This window comes from Sturnira hondurensis, unplaced genomic scaffold, assembly GCF_014824575.4.
Source record: "Sturnira hondurensis isolate 20B ecotype Veracruz unplaced genomic scaffold, ASM1482457v3 Scaffold0009935, whole genome shotgun sequence".
In the NCBI taxonomy this organism is placed as follows: Eukaryota; Metazoa; Chordata; class Mammalia; order Chiroptera; family Phyllostomidae; genus Sturnira; species Sturnira hondurensis.
In genome coordinates this window covers 2,584,731-2,606,398 of record NW_028082566.1, presented here as the reverse complement: position 1 = coordinate 2,606,398, position 21,668 = coordinate 2,584,731, and the positions used below count along the sequence as shown (strand labels likewise).

At 36.0% G+C, this 21,668-nt stretch overlaps 1 protein-coding gene across 2 annotated transcripts in view; it reads left to right on the top strand.

The window, feature by feature from the left end:
• Positions 1 to 21,668, top strand: part of LRRK2 (leucine rich repeat kinase 2) — a 135,261-nt gene that overhangs the window by 57,959 nt on the left and 55,634 nt on the right. For both annotated transcript variants that reach the window (XM_037058156.1, XM_037058157.1), the window contains 9 exons: positions 244 to 432; positions 6,672 to 6,790; positions 7,370 to 7,442; positions 7,939 to 8,156; positions 10,542 to 10,792; positions 11,055 to 11,203; positions 15,977 to 16,070; positions 18,317 to 18,503; positions 19,846 to 20,027. In XM_037058156.1, coding sequence (XP_036914051.1) covers positions 244 to 432; positions 6,672 to 6,790; positions 7,370 to 7,442; positions 7,939 to 8,156; positions 10,542 to 10,792; positions 11,055 to 11,203; positions 15,977 to 16,070; positions 18,317 to 18,503; positions 19,846 to 20,027 — 1,462 coding nt within the window. The remainder of the gene's footprint in view (positions 1 to 243; positions 433 to 6,671; positions 6,791 to 7,369; positions 7,443 to 7,938; positions 8,157 to 10,541; positions 10,793 to 11,054; positions 11,204 to 15,976; positions 16,071 to 18,316; positions 18,504 to 19,845; positions 20,028 to 21,668) is intronic.

Here is a 21,668-nt window from a genome sequence, read left to right as displayed (position 1 = left end):
AAGTTGATTTTTTAAATATTCAGTTTTGTCGTTTACCCCAAGGCTTTGTATTAATTTCTATGATGTTTTAAAAATTAAAATTTACTGCCTTTTAAACATGCAATATCACCATTGTAAAGGGACTTTGGAAGTAGGAATAAACAATTTTTAAGAAGTCTGAGAATATATAAGGAACTTTGGTGTATGTTTAGGTTTGCTTAATTGTTGATTTCTAAGGTGCTGGTATATCTGTTCTGTTTTCAGATATAGGATGCACCTTAGCAAGAATGGTCCTCAGATACCAGATGAAAAGTGCTGCAGAAGAAGGAGCAGCCTCAGGCAGCAATGGGCATTTTTCCGAAGAAGCACTTAATAAATGTGATGAGTGGACCTTCATTCCTGAGTGTTACCTGGACAGTGTATTTGGTCAAAGTGATGATCTAGATAGCGAAGGTATTTATTATTCAAAAAGTAGTTTCCTGTCTATTTTGAAGCCCTTATACACTAACATTGAAAAATAGGAGTTGGGGCAAAAACCTCATTTAATTCATTTGGGAAAACTTGAGGAAAACCTGTTCATCATTGGAAATAGTGCTTACTAACTCTGGTACGGGCAATGGCTGTAAAGAAAATGTATCTCTGCGCTTGTAAGTGGTATGGTCTTTGCTTTAATTGGTGAATGGTGACTGCTGCAGTGAAATGCACAGACTGGAAGTAGATTCCATGTTCCATCAATGACTTTCTGTATTGGGTACGCCCTTGACCCTGATTAAAGGCAGTATTGCCAACCTTCCAGGATTATTTATAGGAATTAGGTAAAATGTATATAAACTGTCTGGGAGAGTTCTTGGCAAATAGGAAGTACTTAATAAATATATATTTACCTTTATTAGAATTAAAAATAATATTAATATTTCAATAACTCATAAGATACCTTTGAAGAAATCAACATGGCAAGATATATAATGACAGTGAATTGGGCTGACATATTTAATGCAATGCAGTTTGATCAAAAAGAGAATCTCATGTTGCAAGTCCAAGTATTTTTTCATTGAACTTGCTGGGGTGACATTGGCTCTTGAAACCGTATAGGTTTTCAAGTGTACAAGCCAATAAAACACCATCTGCACATGGCGTCCAGTGCCTGTCACCCCAAGCAAAGTCTCTTTCTGTCTGCATTTGCCCCACGTTGCCCTCCTCTAGCTACTCCCCCGGCTCCTTTCCCTCTGCAAGTCCCCACACTGTTGTCTGTGTCTATGTATTACATCTCTGTTTTTTTCTTAATCCTTTCACCTTCTTTTATCCAGTCCCCAACCCCTTTCCACTCCGAAGCTCTCTGTTCCCTGTGTCCATACTCTGTTTCTATTTTGTTCATTAGTGAGATCATACGGTATTTGTCTTTCTCTGACTGGCTTATTTCACTGAGTTTAGTCATCTCCAGGCCCATCCATGCTGTTGAAAGAGGTAAGAGTTCTTTTTCAATTGCAGAGTGGTATTGCATTGTGTAAATGTACCACAGCTTTTTTCTGTCTGCTCATCTACTGATGGGCACTGGGCTATTTCCAGATCTTGGCGATTGTAAATAACACTGCAGTGAACATAGAGGTGCATATATATTTTTCCAAATTAGAGTTTCAGGTTTCTTTCTTAAGATATATTCCTAGAATGGTATTGCTGGGACATAGGGAAGTTTTATTTTAAACTTTCAAGGTAACTCCATCCTGTTTTCCACAGTGGCTGCCCCAGTCTGCATTCCCGCCAACAGTGCACTAGGGTTCTCTTTCTTCCAGTCCTCACCAGCACTTGTTCTTAGTTGACTTATTGATGGTAGCCATTCTGACAGGTGTGAGGTGATGTCTCATTTCATAAAATAAACTTTATTGAGAAATAGTTACCATAAAAGAAAATGTACTTCTTTTAAGTGTATATTTTCATGGGTTTTGAAAATTTTATACGCTCATGTAATCATCACCACTGTCAAGTTATACAACACTTGTACCATCCAACAGGGCCGTTTGTGCCTCTGCACAACAGATTCCCCCAGCCTTGGTTCACGGCGACCACTGATTTGCTTTCTGTCACTATAGATTACGTTAGTGTTTTCTCAGGCTGCATATAAACAAAATCGTACAGAGTCCTCTTTTAGGACTGGCTGCTTCCCAAAGTGGGTGTACTGTGTTATCCTCCCATTAGCAACATATGAAAATTCTGGTTGCTTTGTATCCTCATCACACTACACACTTGGTACTGTCTGTCCATTTAATGTCAGCGATTCCAGTGGACGCATAGTTGTAGCTTGTTTGGGTTGAGTGGGGAGTGGGGATGGCTGGGGTGTGGGGAGTGGTGGGGGGGGAGGAGACAACTATTCTTGAACAACAATTTAAAAAGTTAAAAAACATTTATTGCTTAGATCACTATTGATATTGAGGTTATTTTTATGTTCTTATCGACCAGTCATATATTTTCTTTGTGAAGTATCTGTCTACATGTTTTGCTAACTTTTGTGTTTTTGTCTGTTCTTTTGTTATGAGTTTGTATATATTCAAATCTTTTGCAAATATTTCCTCCCAGTTATAGCTTGTCCTTTTATTTTATGGTTATTTTTCAAAAAGCAGAATTTTAAAATTTTGATAAAGTTTTTCAATTTTTTGGTATGGTTTGTTTTTTTTTTCTAGCCAATTTAAGAAAGCTTTTCCTACCCCAAATTTGTACACATTTTCTCCTGTTTCCTCAGGAAAGTGTTACAGGCTTAGCTTTTACCTTTATGTGTAAAGTACATTTAAATTATGTTTTGTGTGTGGTATCAGTGAAGGGTTCACATTTTCTTCTATCTAGTTGTTTTAATATCGCTTGCTGAAAATACTCTATTTCCTCATCGAATGAATGGCATGGTTGTTTAATTTAATAGACCGTGTAGGTAAGGTTCTATTTCTGCATTCTTTGTTCTGTGCTGTTGATTCACACATTCATTCTTACGCCACTGCCCACTGTCTTGGTTACTTTAGTTTAACAGTAGGTCTTGAAATCAGGTGGTGTTAAGTCCTCAGGTGTTGTTTTTCACAATTGCTCTTATGAAGCTAGGTTCTTTGCATTCCCTATTTATTTCAATCAAGTAATTTTATTCTGGGATTTTTGTTGGAATACATATTTATATACATTTATGTAGAATGAATTTATAAATAATATATTTTAATATAAATATAGAGTTAATGTATACATAGTTACTTTAGATTAAATCTATAAATAAATTTAGGGGACTGATGTCTTAATAATATGAGTCTTCTTGTATATCAGTGTGCTATATTTCCGTTTATTTGTCATTTGAAGTTTCTCTCACCAATGTTTTATACTGCATGTTTTTTGAAGCTATTGTAAATAATATTGCACTTGAATTCCAATGTCCAATAGTTCACTGCTAATGTATGGCACTATAGACGATTTCTTTGTATCTTAATGTTATGTCCTATGAACTTGCTACGATCTGTCTTTTTTTGTATTGTGTTATTTCACTGGCTAGTAGCCCCAGTACTATGTTGAATAGAAATAGTAAGAGTAGGCCTTATTTTTGGCTTCTCAAGCACACCATGAAAGCATTCGATTTCGTATTATTAAGTATGACGTAGTTTTTTTCATAGACACCTTTCATCAAGTTGAAGAACCTCTTTTTTAGCAATTGTTTGCTGAGCCTTTTTATCATTAGTGCCTGCTGGAAAATGCTTTCCTCTCTCTGTTTAAATGGACATATTTCCCCCTTTATTCTGTAAATATGGTTAATTGTATTGATAGATTTTCTAACGTTAAACCAAACTTGCATTTCTGACATAATTGTCATGTGGTCATGGTGTGGTATTCTTTTTGTATATAATTGGATTTGGTTTTCTAAAATTTTGTCAAGTATTTTGTCTCTGAGGGATATTCTTCTGTAGTTTTACATACAGAGAATTATGAGAGTAATGTTAGACTCTTGAAATGTTGGACAGTACTTCCAAGTCTACTATTATCTGAAAGAGTTTGTGTAGGAATGGTACTGGTTTTTTTTTCTTAACTGTTTAATAGAATTCACCAGTAAAGCCATGTAGGTACAGACTCTTCAGAGGAGATTTTTAATTATAAATCAAATAACTTTAGTGTATTTGTTATTTTGATTGTTTATTACATCTTGCATAGGTTTTTATAATTTACAGATTTCAAAGAATTTGTCCATTTCATGTAAGTTGCCAAATTTATTTGTTTGATGTTATTTATAATAATTCTCTTATTCTGTTAACCTTTGAAATATCTGTAGTGACATCTGATCTTTAATTCTTGGTAATTTGTGTCTTTTTTTCTTCAGTCTAGCTCAAGGTTTATCAATTTTATTGATCTTTTAAAGATCAGAATTTTGCTTTATTTATCTTTCTTCTATTATTTATTTTCCTTTTCATTGATTTTCTTCTCTAATCTTTATTTTCTTTATGTTTGATTTTATTTGTTTCTTCTTTTTATGTCTCTTCTTAATGTGGAAACTTAGAAAACTAATTTTTAGGTATTTATTTTATTGCCATGAACACTTAAGACCAATGCAGATCTTTCCATGAACCACTTTAGCTGCATCCTACAGTGTTTGTATGTTCTGTTTACATTCAGTTTTGAAAATGCTCTAATTGCCTGTGTGATTTTTTTTGACTCATGGGTTATTTTGAAGGGTATTTATTTTCCAAATATTGGAGAATTTTCTATGTAAGTTTCTCATATTGGTTTAAATTTAACTTTGTTGGGTCAGAGAACCTACCCTGATGATTCGCATCCTCTTATATTTATTGAGATGCTTTGCACACTACCGTATGGTCTATCACGGTGAATGTTCCATGTGAAATTTTAAAGAGTGTGTATTTGGCTAACTTGGCGTTGTCTCTTAGGTTAAATTGCCAGGTAGTATTTTCAGGTCTTCTAGATCACTCCTGATTTTTCTGTACTTGATTTGAGAAAGAAATATTGAAATTGAAATTATGGATTTGTTAATTCTTTGGATCTTATCACTTTATGCTTTATGTATTTTGAAGCTCTGTTATGGGGTATATAAACAATAAGTGTTATATTTTTGGATGATTTTACCCCTTTATATTGATCCAGCATTGCATCTAGTATCATCCCTCTATTTCCTCCCTCCTGAAGAACTCCGTTTTACAGTTTGTATAATGTACATCTGCGCAGATGTACATCTTTGCAGATTATGGAAGGTGGTGCTTCTCGCCCTCAAACTGCCCTGAGGCACAGTGTTGGTTTCCCTCATCCAGGGACCACGCAGTCCTGCACTGTCTGTTGCCCGGTTCCCAAAACCAGTTGTTTTCAAACACTTTGTCCAATTTTCCAATTGTTTGTGGGAGTTGATTCCGATTGGTGCTTCTACCTCCATCATGGCTGAAAGAAGAATTCTTCTTAAGTAGTTTTAAATAAAGGAAAATATTAGAAATGCTAACATAAAAAATTATAAAATGTGTATGTTGCTTATACAAACAATCTGCTAATAAAAGTTCCACAAGCATAAAAGGAGATAAATATGAAAATGTAATCATGATAAGGTATATAAATATAATTAAATTATAAAGTCTATTCTATTAAATGCTTAAGCATAAAGTCATTTTAAATTTTAAGTTACATTTAATGATAAATCAAGTAGGAAATATTTGTATTAATTTTATGATTTATATAGAATATTGTACAGTTGATTCTTGAATATGTGCTATAGATTTTATCATTTGTTTTGGCAATTAAAAATTACTTAGCCTTCTAAGATAAAGAGTGGCAGAATTTAATTTCATAATTTTTCAGTAATGCCCCCACATTCTCAATAGTAATATGATTTACTTATTGATCTTTATTTTTTGAAAATCCATAATTTCAGAAGTAGTTTTCATCTCTTTTCACTCAAAACAATAAGGCCAACTAAATGCCAGGTGTTTATTTAATAAGTTATTTTATGCACAAAACCATAAAGTATGAAATTTAAATAGAGGTGTACTCAAAGTTGCTGAATGTTAAGTAAGTGTGGTTTTAATGTTTGAAACAAGATTTGAAAATTTTCTAAGAAAATTTCAGAGAAACAGAAAAGAATAAGTTTGATCAAATATGTGCATAAATGGTCTCTGCTTCCCACACACGTGTTTATTATTGCACGTGTAACTGTGTTTCTACTCGGCTCCTTTCTTCTGTACCATGAGCTCATGTGAGGCAGGGATTAGTTTTCCTGTTTGTCTTTATCCAACACTTATTCAGTGTGTCTAGTCTATGAAACCATTTGGTAAATATTTGTGAATGAAAAAAAAAGTAACTGAGTTTTAAAATGGAAAGGCCAACATAATGTATCATTTCTATTTTAGACGTGTAACAAGGACTGGGCAATTTCCATGCAAGGCATGGGTTTAATCTTTTATGACTGAATGTGGTAGTGGTATCTTATGAGTGAGGNACTTATTCAGTGTGTCTAGTCTATGAAACCATTTGGTAAATATTTGTGAATGAAAAAAAAAAGTAACTGAGTTTTAAAACGGAAAGGCCAACATAATGTATCATTTCTATTTTAGACATGTAACAAGAACTGGGCAATTTCCATGCAAGGCATGGGTTTAATCTTTTATGACTGAATGTGGTAGTGGTATCTTATGATTGAGGCAACATTTCTTACTTGCTTTTATTTTATCATTTAAAACTAGGAAGTGAAGGCTCATGTCTTGAGAAAAAGAAGTCAAATTCAATTAGCGTAGGAGAATTTTACCGAGATCCTGCCTTGCAGCGCAACTCACCAATTTTGCAAAGGCACCCCAATTCATTGGTAAGTGGACTTGTGCTAATGCTATGCATTTTGTTATTGACCTTTCTCTGGGTAACTGAAATTGTAGGTGCAAAATAGGAGCTATTGGTGCAAAAATTCTCTGATCTATGAAAAGTTTGTATCAGAATATAAATGAATAAATAGGTATTATTTTATATTTACACTTGTAGGCCTCAGTGCATTTGGGGCATATATAGGATGGATGGGGCAAAAGTGAGTTTACATTTTCCTATGGAAAAAGTAGGTTAATTTTCATGTGGAAAATTATACAATAATTAGTACATAATAGTAAAGCAATAAACTCTGTGTTTTGCATATTCACAACTATAAACCTACTTTTGCAACCCCTCCCCCGTATGTACTAAGTACAGCTCAAAATGGTTTTATACTTTTTTCCTCTTCAGAGCTCCATGTCTGTGATGCCCAGCCTAGGTCTCCAGAGGCCTTATGGTCTGACTGGTTCCATGATTACTTCAGTTGGAAATCCTATAATGATTCCTAAGAAAACTAGACAGGAAATATTCTTTTTGCTCCAAAAAATGACAGTGACTGTACTATAAATGTCCGTCTGTTTAATAGGGGCCCATTTTCAGTCATGAAGATTTACTGAAGCGGAAAAGAAAATGTCTGTTGTCTTCAGATGATTCACTCAGTAAGTATTTCAAAGTAATTGTAAGTAAATAGATACTTTCAACAAAATATAGAATTTGTCAACATTTCTTCTGATTGTTCAGATGTTCTTGGTGCCTGTTTCATCTTATATAACCTTCAAATTATATTTGCCTAATGATTGCAAACTCTAGAAAAATGAATACAATTACATATCTAGAGCTTTACCTTTTATGGTGTCATGTAGGACCCCTGTATTTTTTCTACTCTTTTTCTGAAATGTAAATAATACCCACACCAATGTCATTCTTTATCCCTTTCTCCAGTTCTATTGTTTTTTTTTTACACTAATACCATTTGATTAAACATTTGTTATTTACTCTCTGTCTCTGGCACTGGAATGTAAGTTCTGTAGTTTGGTTTTTTTGCTGCATCTGCAGTGCCTTGCAGAGAGTGTACATACACTATGAGGTGATCAGTAAACTTTTGTCGAGTTCAATTAGCTGCTTACATTTCCATTGTTTTGTCTTTGACAAAAGGGTCATCGAAACTCCCATCCCATGTGAGGCATTCGGACAGCACTTCTTCTCTGGCTTCTGAGAGAGAATGTATTACATCACTAGATCTTTCAGCAAATGAACTCAGAGACATTGACGCCCTGAGCCAGAAATGCTGTATAAGTGGGCACTTGGAGCATCTTGAAAAGCTGGAGCTTCACCAGAATGCACTCACGAGCTTCCCACAACGACTCTGTGAAGTAAATTGAATTTATCCTAATATCCTCAGGAAATTTGAAGAGCTTTTGCACTGATATTTCACCTACATGGTTAAATCTTAAAAGGAGGTTCCGCTTTTGCATCATGGGACAGTAATTCTCCCACTTGTCTTGTTTTCACACAAGTGTCTTTGGGTGGTGTTCAGAAACACCTTTGAGGGTCCGCCATGGAAACGGAAATGTGGTTGGAAGGGAATTCAGGATTCTGTCCTAGTGATACGTGGCACACGTTAAAGTCTCTCAAGGCTTTCTGTTGGTTATAGTGCGATGACTTAATTGCTGTGCAAGGGATTCGAACTGCTTGAACTAGGTAGATTGGACTGAGACCTGGTTGGGTGGCCGTGGCTCTGGCCGAGTGGCCAGCTGTGCGGTCACAACATGCCGCCGCTCCGACTGCGCTCAGCCTTTTGTTTTCCATCTGCCAAATGCAGAGGCTTGACTAACTACCCCTAGCACACTGATTGAGTTTCAAAATTATATGTAACTTAAAAATTGTTTTTCCTCAAAGTTCTTATTTCATAAAAATTAAGGTGTAAAATTGCCTGCCGAGAGGGTAACCTCTGAATGTTGCATTTTTCATCATATTTTTGTACTACGGATCAGTTGTCAAAGAACTTAGACTCACAAGTTTTAAAAAATTCCTAACACATGTTTAAATTATTAATCTGATTTCTTTGAACTATGAAAGTCGGTAAAGGATATATTGGGTATTTTTAAGGCTAGTGTGTTTGCAAATACATTTTCCTTTTTCTGACTTATAAAGTTTACCATAGGTTTCAGATATTTAAAAAGCAACATTGCATGATTTTTAAATATATTGTAGTGTGTCTCTCTCCTAAAGCTTGTAAATCTGAAGAGAGGGAGGAAAGAAAGGTGACCCCTTCTCCCAGTTCTGTCTAAAGATATGTCCCCTCTTTCTCCTCCTCCTCTGCCTGGCTAAAGCCTCCAAGTCACAGGGTGTCATTTTAAATGTCACTTCCTTATTCTCGTTTCTCCCCTTCTCTCCTCCAGACTAGGTTGGTTACCCACCTGGTTTACATTTCCTCAGCACCTGGAATTTCTCCCCCAGTGCTCATGCCCCCATACATTTTATATGAGGTATACTGTCCTCAAAACACTGTGAGCTCCTTGAGAACAGGAACTGTTTCAGGCTGGCTTGTGTCTGTCCCCAGGGGCCAGTGAGATCTGACATATAGCAGAGGCTCAATCAGTCATTATTGGATTAATTTGTGAAGGATTTCATAACTGAAATTTAGTAGACCTTCAATAAATATAAATTAAAGAATAAGTAAACACAAACTAGAATTCAGCCTAGCTGAAAGAGAGAAGGAGCAAGGGAGGGGAAGAGAGAGAGAGAGAGGGAGAGAATGAAGAGAGCCATGGCAATGTGGTGAAATGTAAGGAATTCAAAGGCAGAACCAGCTGAGAACTTTACCTTAAGGAAATTTCAAATCGACACCCCTAGGTGGCAGTGTTTGTTCCTGCCTAAGTTAAAAAAAAATCCTGATTAAGCCTTGGGAATAAGTAATTTTAAAATTTATCTCTCTGAATAATCTGATAGGATCTGAAAAAATGGCAGAAAGTTCGAAACAGCTTCTGGGGCAAATATCCATTAATAAGCCTTTATAATCACATCAAATTCTTTAGAATTCCATGTGAGGATAAATATATCTGATACACCCGTCATACCATAAGACCTCTGGAGACCTAGGCTGGGCATCATAGATACATAAAAAAGAGCACGGGGAAGTGATTCTTTTGGTACCTAAGCCCTTTGACAATAATTTATATCAAAGATTTAAAAATAGACAATATGTAAATGGAAGTTTTCCTTTATCACAGTAAACTTAGAAATTGCTTAAAAATAGAGATTTGAAACAAAAAGTTTACTAAAAAGAAAAGGTTCTAAATACAACATATATTATATACAGTGACTATTTTTTGTGGTTAAATTTTGTTTATATTAAAATATATAACAATTTCCAAAAGCTAGCATTTAAGCAATGTATTCCTAGGATTATATTGTACCGTTTATTCATTGAGTCATTAGTTTAAATATATGAGTCTCATTCAACCTCCATTTTTACTTGTTATAGGAATAACTAAGTCTTATTTTCGTGACCCTGCTTTTGAAAGCCTAGCTACTATAGTTTTCCTGGTTTCACCCATTTTAGAGCAGAGATGGTTGGACTAGTTAGTGTACTGAAGTTCTCTTGTATATTGTGTTTTCAACTTTTTTCGTGTGTGTGTGTGTGTGCGTGTAAAATTCTTAATGGTTTATACCAGTGGTGTGAAAGGCAGAAATATTAGCTAAACTTAAGTTTCTCAGGTGGTTCATTTTGGAATTTTAAAATACTGTCTTTCCAGACTCTGAAGTGTTTGACCCATTTGGACTTGCACAGTAATAAATTTACATCATTTCCCTCCTACTTGTTGAAAATGAATTGTATTACCAACCTTGATGTCTCTCGAAATGACATCGGACCCTCAATAGTTTTGGATCCTGCGGTGAAGTGTCTGACCCTGAAACAGTTTAACCTGTCATATAATCAGCTGACTTCTGTTCCCGAGAACCTTGGGGAGGTGGCAGAGAAGCTGGAACAGCTCATGTTAGAAGGGTAAGAAGGTTGCATTAGAGACAGAGGGTTGCCTTACATTGAGGTTTTGGAAGGTTGAAAAATATGCTGACAGTATTTCTATAGCAAAAAGTTTTATACAGTGTTATGACAAAAAACTGAGGCAACTAATATTGCGACTTATATCAATTAACTTAAAATTCTACAATTTTAAAATCTTCTTTGTTGCTGTTCTTTGAAGGTGAATTTTTTTAAAGCGTATGAGTTCATGCAGTTTAATACCTTTTTTTCTCTCTATGACTAGAAATAAAATATCAGGAATGTGTTCCCCACTGAGCCTGAAAGAGCTGAAGATTTTGAACCTTAGTAAAAACCACATTTCATCCCTATCAGAGGACTTTCTTGAGGCTTGTCCTAAAGTGGAAAGTTTCAGTGCTAGAATGAATTTTCTTGGTAAGTGTTCTCTGTGAGCCTTCTCTTTACCAGTACTTTGGAATATAATAAGATGAGTCATATAGGTAGGAAGTTAAATGAATTATTTTAGTTTAAATACTGTGCTGGAGTTTCAAATATAAAGTTAGCTGATTGGTGATAAGAAGAAATGATGTGTTAAGTCTTAGATACAGGAGGGAAACTTAAATGCATATTGCTAAGTAAAAGAAGGCAAGCTGAAAGACTGCATACTGTGTGATTCCAACTGAAAGACATTCTGGCAGAGGCAAGCAATGGAGACGGTAAAACACTCAGTGGTTTCCAGGAGTTTAGAGGGAGGAGGAGAGGGATGAATAGTTGGAGAAAAGGGGATTTTAGGACCGTGGTACTACTGTGTGCTACTGTCATGTGGACACATGTCGTTACACATTTGTCAAGAGCCATAGAATGTATAACACAGGAGAGTGAACTCTTGTCAACTGTGGATTTTAGTTAATGTATTAATACTGGCTCATTAATTATAACACATACGCTGAACTATGCAAATTATTCACAACAGAGAAAAATGTGCGTTTATGGGTGGTGATGGTCAGGACAAAGGACATATGAGAAAAGTCTGTACTTTTCACTCAAATTTTCTGTAAATTCGAGGTGTGTCTGGAAACAGTCCAACCATTGTTAATATGAGCATGGTTTGCATTAAATTAATGTAATCTGGCAGCCAAGGAGAGTGGACTGGAATGTGCATGCGTGAACAATGACACTGTACTAGTTAGTGGGGGTGGTAGATGCCATTGAGTGAGCATGTGGACTGTGTGGCCATCACATTCAAAATGACTGAGGGAGTAGAGCAATGAATCTGCATCAAATTTTGCATTAAGCTTGAACAATGCTCTGTGGAAACTATGCAGATAATTCTGAAGCCTGCAGCTATGGGCAACCAGCAATTGACAGCTTCATCATGACAATGCATGTGCCCACTTATGCATTGCATCTTGTGCAGAGTTTTTTTGCAAAACATCAAGTCACCCAGGTGACTCAGCCCCCCTACAGCCCAGATTTGGTACCCTGTGACTTTTCCCAAACCCTCTGGCTTTTCCCAAAACTAAAATCACCTTTGAAAGAGAATAGATTTTAGACTGTTGATTAGATTGGAGAAAATATGATGGGGCAGCTAATGGCGATTGGGAGAACTGTTTACAATGTTTTTTGTATCTTGTATCTTCAATAAATGTCTCTTCCTTTCATAGTACATGGCCAGGTACTTTCTGGACAGACCTCATATAAGGCTGCTTGAAAATAGTCTACTTTTTGACACTGAAATAGAGAATAAGCTGACATTGACCAGAGGGGAGCGGGGAGGGAATTTCAGGGGAAAGGGGGAAGGTTTTACAGGAACAAGTATAAAGGACACATGGACAATAACAAGGGGGTGCGAATGGGAAAGAGGTGGGAACGGCTGGGGGGGTGGGCTGGGATGGGAGTAAATGGCAGAAGACTGTACTTGAACAACAATTAAAATTTAAAAAAGAAAAGAAAGTATTAATATAAATAAAAATTTTAAACTCTACTTTTTAAATATTAAAAATAAAAAATAAAAATGTTAATATTAAAATATTTTAGATTAAATTTATTTTAGCAGGTTATTATTAACATGGGCCCAAATGACAATATCTTGGGCTACAGATAGTCCTTATACCATGGTTCCTTTTAGTCTACTGAACTAAAAAATCTATGGCTACTTGAGCTGGATAAAACAGGAATACTGAGTTTCCTACTGAAGTTTCTTTAGAAATTTTTGGAGTATAAACATAATTAGTATTATTGTTTTTTAAGAAATAAAATTAATCATTGGTAGTTTTCAAATCAGTAAGGTTAATGTACATTCATTGAATTCTTTATGTAAGATATAATAATACATAGTATGATTATTACTTTGATTAAAAGTCATGGAATACCTTTAGCATGTGAGGTAGCAGGGAATTTTATTCTTTCGTAGCCTATCTGAATATTCCACTGTTAAGGGAAAGACACTTTTATAGCAGTAAGCAGGAGCCCTGCATATTTTATCTTCCCTAATGGAAGCCGTGTGCACCTTGCTGCTCATGTGGCCGTTCTATACCTGACTCAGTGGGGTCATTTGTTTCAGTAAAATAATGTTTAAAACTTTCCAATAGAATACAGTTGGACTACATATTTTAAAAAATATTTACTTGTCGAATATCAGAAACAAATAATGCTAAAAGCCTTGTTAACTTGCATAACATTTTCCCTTTTTCTCCCTCCCTCTTGCCCTTTTCTAATATTGAACATGTTTTTACCCTGAGCCTGGAACTGGGGATGGGGCGAGTCCCTTACCAGTGAGCAAAGCAAACCCAGTCTCTGTCCTTAAAAGACAGGCATTAAAGGGTCACAACACAACTAAATGTGACTGTGTGTTGTGCAAAGTGGTATGAAGGAAAGGCCCCTGTGCTAGGAGGGTACTTTAAGGGGATCTGATTCTTACTGTGGAAGCAGGGAGGCTTGACGCTTAAGGTGGGTCTGGGGAAAAGAGCATTTGAAAGAACCCTGAGGCTTGGTTATGGTGGGTATGTCATCTCAGCTGCATTTCACAAAAATCCTTTGGGGTGGGACAAGTATGATCTCTGCTAGACTAATTGAGGATATTAAAGCACTGGAGACTTTTGTGTGACATGTTAGGGCATGGAATTAATTAACTAGCTGTGAAAACTTGAGTACATCTAAGTTCACAAATCTATTTGGTTTTCACTACGCAGCTTTAACAGTTTTAGACGTTGTCTTGGGGAGGGTGCGGTGTGGAGGGGCTGTGTGAGTGGGACAGCGAACCATCAGAAATCACCTTGTGAAATGAAATTTCAGTCCTTTACTTTTATAAAAGTGTTCTCCATATAGCATTTGAACCGTGAGATTCTAAACTCTTTCGTGAAGAATCATTTCTACTAATGTATTTTGTCACAAATACTTTTCGGAAATAGGTGAGGTGTAGCATGGCATGCACTCCTCTGATCCTCACGAAGACAGCTTCTGGCAGTGCCCTGGAACCTTTTAATCCTTGAAGATTTTGTAGATAAAGCATAGCTCATATTTTTAATCTCAAAAATACTAAGAAATAATTCTCAAGCCACTTTCATGCAACCATAGATTTTTAGATTTTCAAAGAATATCAGGTGTCATTTTGTCTAGCTACACTGTTTTGCAGATAACAAAATAGGCTATATGATTTGCTCAGTTTCCAATACTGTATTTCACAAAATTTTGTGCCTTGGAGGTCCTCATACTGTATTTGTTTTTTGGAAATTCATAACATATACCAGAATACTGAGAACTCTGTGATATTTCATTTTATTTTACCTAATGTTTCCATAATCTCTTAAGATCACATGATCAAAGAATATAGTCATTAAATTGTGGGGGTGGGGTGCCTCTGCCAATAGGCCTCCCCACTCCCCAGCTGCCATGGATGAGAATAAGTGTGCCAAGACATGATCTGCTTGGGGAGGACAGGTAACTGCATCTCAAAGGAGAAGGACCAAGAGCCTGTTTCTCAATGAACTTTAATTGGGTTCATTTGCATAGGAATACAGGGCATATATGTAAAGCTCATCAGTCATTGTCAGGCAGTAAGGATCAAACAATAGACAACATTCAAAGAACTATGAAGGTTTATTTAGAGTCAGGGTCAGATAGCCAAAGGGCCATAAAATTTTGGGAAAACAAACTCATTTCATGCTTGGACCCTTACCATTTAAATTGAGGCTATTAGCAAAGCAGGTTTCATAGGATTTTATGCATTCTTTCATGGCCTGATTGCCCCAGGGAACCTGCCCTTTCCAACAGGGGACCATACCCACCTCTGGCATTGTTTCAGGCTTAAGTCAGGCAGGGGAAGTAAGGCAGCCAAGAGATTAGGAGACTTCTTGCAGGCAGGAGAACTCAGGCTATGTTAAAGCTGAGGGGCGAGGGTCTATCACTCCCTTTTTCTGTACCCCCCAAATCCTTCCCTGAGGGCCCCCTCGTGACTATGACTGTCTCTGGTCACCCCTCCTTTGAGGAATCTTACATGTCATTGGCTAAGTGGTCATCCGCTCCAGGCCAAGCAGGGTGAATGAAGTAAGGGGGCAGAGTCAGTGCTCCTGCCAGGGAGATGAGTTTTGTCTCCTCTGTGGCTTATGGTCCCAAAGTCACTGACTCAGCCTTAGCCATGGGGGTTTACAGCTCCTGAAACCAGGCAAGGCGGTTCCTAACATTAAGTAGGATGATCTATTATCATCCTAATAGATAGAATCATCCTACTTAATAGATCATTAAGTAGAATGATCTATTATCATTCCACAGAATACTCTTTATGAGATGGTACTATGAGAAATTTTTATCTTCATATTATATTGTGAATTAGTATTCCAAAATGTTTTGTTTAAGTTACTTTAAGAGTAATTTGAATTAATTCATAATGTATTTCATATAATATCACACATAGTTTAAAATGAATGTTATGGTGATTTTAACTTTTATAGATGTTGCACAGGTGAATTTATATTTAGATAATTTTTTAGCTTTCATATTAAAAGATGTGTAAGTATGGTATATTATTGTAATGGCTAGTGGTACAGTAAAGGATATTACCTTATTTTAAAGTAGATTTTTATAAGTATTGTTAGTATGAGAATAGAAATTAAATTAAGTGACAGATCATTTGTAGCTGTTCTTGTAGAATCCAGTAGAAATCTAGTTAAGATGATTAAAATGTCCCTTACCTCATTTTTTTTCTTTTAGCTGCTATGCCTTTTTTACCTTCTTCGATGACAAGCATAAAATTATCTCAAAACAGATTTACATGTGTTCCAGAGGCAATTTTAAATCTTCCACAGTAAGTTTATCATTTTAATTTTAAATCAAGTGAGATGGAACAGAGCCCTTAGAAACATGGTTTTGGCTTAGGCAAATAAGTGTAATTATTTCTCAGCTTAATGTTTTTAAATCTATGAATGTTGGACATTCACTACACAAAAGACAAAGTTGTGACTTGGATTTTGAAACTTCTGTATCAATTTAGTGTGCTGTTGTGTAGAAACAATTTAAGATTACTTGCTATATAATTGCGTTATTATAATCAAATGAGATTTCATTGCCTATCACATTAACTTTTGAAATTTTACTTGCCCTGGAGGTTGATATGTTGTTAAGATACAATTAACTTTAAATTATACTTAAGTTTCAGCAATATTTTTGGTGAAGATTTAAATAATGTATGTAGTCCCAGGTGTTGGGGGATAATTTTGGTTATTTTCAATAAAAACAAAAGCTTCTTGTTAAAAGATTTATGCATTAAATAGATTTGAAATGTGCTGTTATCTTACATAGTATTCTAGTGGTGTTGTGCATTATAAGCCAAACCCAGAAGTGTGTGCGTGCAACTATATATATATATAGACAAATGACACTTAGTTGTAATTTAGCTATAGCATGCGTCAGACACATGATAGTTAATTTAAATCCAGCCTTAAAATGTGTCAGATACTGTTCTAACTGCATAGCAGCTGCTCATGTCTTTCATCTTCCTAATAATCCTATGAAATAGCTACTACTATTATCTTCACTTTATGATGAGGACATTATTTTATTAGAGTTATAAAGTAACTAGCCCAAAGTCACTGTTTTAAACATTGGTGGTTTGACTTCAGAATCTCAGCTCTCACATACAGGTACCTCCAGAATGCAGGTGGTCCTATGTTTTAAGCATAATACAATCCAGACACTGTGTTTGAAAGTTAAATATTTATGCAATTTGATTGAGATATAGATCATAAAGAAGATTTTTTCCCAGAGAACTGACAATATTATCTAGTCCCTAATTACACTGTACCTTTAGATGCTGTCTTCTGGCATACATTTCCAGCATCATGTATACATTCCTTTTTTTTAAAGATTTTATTTATTTATCTTTAGAGGGGAAAGGAAGGAGAGAGGGAGAGAAGTATCAATGTATGGTTGCCTCTCGTGTGTCCCCTGCTGGGAACTGGCCTGCAACCCAGGCATGTGCCCTGACTGGGAATCGAACCTCGACCCTTTGGTTTGCAGGCCCACACTCAATCCACTGAGCTACACCAGCCAGGGCTATATACAATCCTTTAAGTTTATTCTGTTGTTTTACAAATGAGCATCCAGTTGGCCAGCTTCAATCTCCATTGAGGCTAAGAGACACTGCTTTGAACAGTCTGGTGATTCTCGGGTTTGTCTCTTTTGCATTGTTTTCTAGACATCGATATCTAATATGGCCAAATAAATTTTCTTGTTTTCATGCACTTTAAAATTGCTATGCAGATGTGAATCTTCGTCTAGCAGACTGTACAGCTATGTGAGTTTAGAATTAATTCATCATGCTTCAAATATGCTGAATGAAAGGGGTCTGTACATAGCTCTAAAAGTCCAGGCAGGCATTTAGTCTAATATACCACAATCCCTGACTTTCTTTATTCTTCCTACACATGTACACTTATATGTAGCATGCATTTTTCTACTATTTTATACAAACTTTGGGTAGCATGTTCTTGCATGAAAGCAATTATTTTTCATCGGGAGCCTACTGTATGCAAGGTATCAGGTTCAGTGTTGCATTATTTATCACACTGAGACAAGTTGGTGAAGGGTGTGCCCATGCACAATATTAATGAAGAAGTCTAGGACCCAACCTCTGAAGAATCCTCCCAGTAATGAGTGAAACTGAAAAGACATATGGAGGCTACACATTTGTAACTCTTGAACAGAAGGCAGGGATTTTAGTGACCGTTTTTATATTTATTAATTATTGTGATTTCTCAGGTATCATAAATATTTGTAAGACACTTGTCCTTTTTCTCATTCTGAGCTTGCCATTTTTGTTTCTGAAGTAAGGATATTAGGCTTCAGTTTTGCTTTTAATGTTTCTTACTCCTTTAAATCTTCCTAGTGAGACATGCCTTCTTATACCTGTATGTAGGGAAAAACACATATACATACTTATATATAAATACTGTTAAAGTTCTTATCTCACTCTAGTGAAAGTTACTGATGATGTAATTTCATGTACTTTGGAAACACTCATTTGATTTTTATCTTAACATTATATTGTTTTAGTTTGCGATCCTTAGATATGAGCAGCAATGATATTCAGTATCTACCAAGCCCTGCCCACTGGAAATCTTTGAACTTAAGGGAGCTCTTGTTTAGTCATAATCAGATCAGCATCTTAAACTTGAGCGAGAAAGCACATGCATGGTCTAGAGTAGAGAAACTACATCTTTCTCATAATAAGCTCAAAGAGGTAAGAAGTCATCTTTATTTGCTTAAAATTATTGCCAGTTTGAAAATATGCTTTTATAATTTGCATCTTTAAAATTATCACTTAAAAATATGTTATCTAATATTTTCTGCTTTTTAAATAAGATCTAAACCCATCCTAAGGTAAATGAGTACATTAACAATGCTTACTTTCTATAAAAAATTATTTTCTTGTGCTCTATTTTTGAATTATCTGAATATATATATTTAAATATGAGTTTGTGTAATGCATTAAATGTGTCATTTAATCACTAAAATCTCTGATCCGTTAACAGACTCTCAGATGCTCTACGCTTCTAAAGTTGACACTCGGCTGTGTTTTTCCGCTAACTTTCTTTCCTACATTCTTAAATCTCCCCATTCCTTCACCATGCTACCCCTCACCTGAGTGGGCCAACCTCCTCTGCTTCACTACGTTGCCTCTGTTACACATTTGAAATTGATTAACCATTCATCTCAGGGAAAACATTTTTAAAGGTTTTATTAATTTATTTTTAGAGAGAGGGGAAGGGAAAGTGAAAGAGAGGGAGAGAAACATGAATATGAGAGAGAAACATCAATGTGTGGATGTCTCTGGCACACCCCCAACTGGGGGCCTGGCCAGGCGTGTGCCCTGACTGGAAATGGAACAGACGACCTTTTGGTTCGCAGGCCAGAACCCAATCCACTGAGTCATAGCAACCAGAGCAGGAAAAAAAAATTTTTTTTAATTTTTGGCCAAGCTCAAGCCTGTTGTTTATAAAAGCCAAAAGGAATTAAGTGTCTAAAATTGTGAGATTCGGAATAACTGAATATTTATTGGTACGGGATATTTTGTCAAAAAATTAATGTTCTTTATTCCTAAAATAATGAATATAGCTTAAAAGTTTGAAACAGGGAAAAAAAGAACTCTAGTTAATGTGCCACCTAAAGAATAAGCATTTAGTAGTATTTTGATTGCATTAAGTTGTATACAAGGTTGTGATGACCAGCGCTTTACTTTTACTGAAGGACAGTGTGAGGGAACAGGCTTAAAGCCCTAGATGACTGGATTTGGAAATCGATACAGAAATTTACTTTCACTGTTGTGAAGAGAATAGGTGTTCACCAAGGGAGAATAGGTGTTCAAAGGTTATGAATAAGTGACATAGATTGTTCTGGGTGTTTTTAAACATTTACAGTGAAAACTGTGACAAGCATTTGGTAGGGTTCGGAACTGTGTTGAAAGGTCAAGCACACTGCCGATGGAAGCGCTGGTCCTTTCCGGTTTCCCATCGGCACCTTGTTTCTCCGTGGCCCGCGTTTTCCTTCCTGCCAACAGAATGTGCCTTTTTTCTTTCCTTAAGATTCCTCCCGAGATTGGCTGTCTTGAAAACCTGACCTCTCTTGATGTTAGTTACAACTTGGAACTGAGATCCTTTCCCAATGAAATGGGGAAATTAAGCAAAATATGGGATCTTCCTTTGGATGAACTGCGTCTTAATTTTGATTTTAAACATGTAGGATGTAAAGCCAAAGACATCATAAGGTGAGATCATTTTGTTTCCATTAGTTTCTATTAAGTTTGTTTCAGATTTCCTCTGTGACTTTGGTGGATATAGAGTTACAAAATAGAAAAAAATGTATAGTACTATTTAACGTTAATATACTGTGTGTCATTTGCCTTTTATGTATGAATGGGTGTATACGGTGCCACTGGAGAGTTTATCATTTCCTCCCAGCCAAGTTAATGTTGAGAGACTAGCTTCTTCTCCTTATCATGCTCTTTACAGGATATGGGCTCTAAGAGCAAATTAGTCTTTGGTCTCTTGTTACTGATTACACATCTAAAGAAATATAGCACAGTACAATAACTTCTCAAGCTTCATTTCATATAGCAAATAGTTATGTTATTATGTCTTAAAGCATTGTAGTTACTTACATGATATAAAGTAACCAACTTTGACTTTGCTGGTGAGGATTAGTAACCTACCCACCCTGACCATTTTTGTAACCACCAAAACTCCCCAGATATCACTGTTCCCGGTCCTTACACTTCACAGACTTCAAATATCTTTCATAAGGGACTTCATTGCACTCCTTGTTACATTTTTAGCCTGTTAGTCTTATTGTTACCTAGTCATAGATTCATTTTCTTCCATTTTCTATGTTGATCTGGCCGGTTGCAGGTAAGTACCCCCTCTCATTGTATCCTTGACTATAATAACACCCACTCAGGCAGGGACAGTGGCTGTGCTTGCTCACCAGCTGACACGCGGCACAGAGCCAGGCCCACAGTTAACAGTGTTTGAGAGTGAACTGTATTTACCTGATTATCTTCTACTTAAATCTTCTTAAATGCACACAGAACTTTTTGTGAGGAAAGATTTCTGTCCACCTGAGCTCTGCGTAATTTGAAGGGAGTTTGTCACCAGCTGTACTAAATGTGACTACCCCTTGTCGTAAATAATTACTTCCCATGATTCTTCCCTGCTGAAACTGGAAAAGGTGTTCATATGATAATTGGTCTAATTAGTACACAACATTTAGTGGAACTAGTTTTCAGTTATTATTCATTATTATTAAGCCAGTGGATAAGTAAATGTCTTTAACCTTGTTTTACATTTTTTTGAAAAGACAGAGACCTGGAAGAGCTTGGAAATTGTAGGCATCCTTTGCTTTTTCAAAGAATGAGTGTTTTCAAAGAGTGGTGAATTCTTAGCAGGTAGTGGTCGTTGCACCATTGATTGATTCTCTTGTGTACTGGTGACGGAAAGAGAACCTCAGTGGAGTGTGAGAAGATGACTGATTTCAGTAAGGGCAGGCACAGATACGATCTGTCCGATCTTATTTTCTAAAGTGTCGAAGACGTCACGAAGAGTTTTTGTGCCCTTTGGTCAGTACATCAGGATTTTTGGTAAAAGACCTGATAGTAATTGGACTGGATCAGTCAATATAATAATATCCAAAACTCACTTACGGTTTAGTTGGCTTCTCTAATTTTAAACTGTGGCAACATATTAACATAGTTAAACATATCTTTACACATCCATTATGTTTTTGAGAACATTTAAAACCTACTAATGTGAAAGTGGTTTTGTCAGCCACCCACAGCACTTGTAGTTTGTTATTTTTACATTAAGATGATTAAGAATAGCAACATATTACCTGCTGATAGTATAATAGCTTA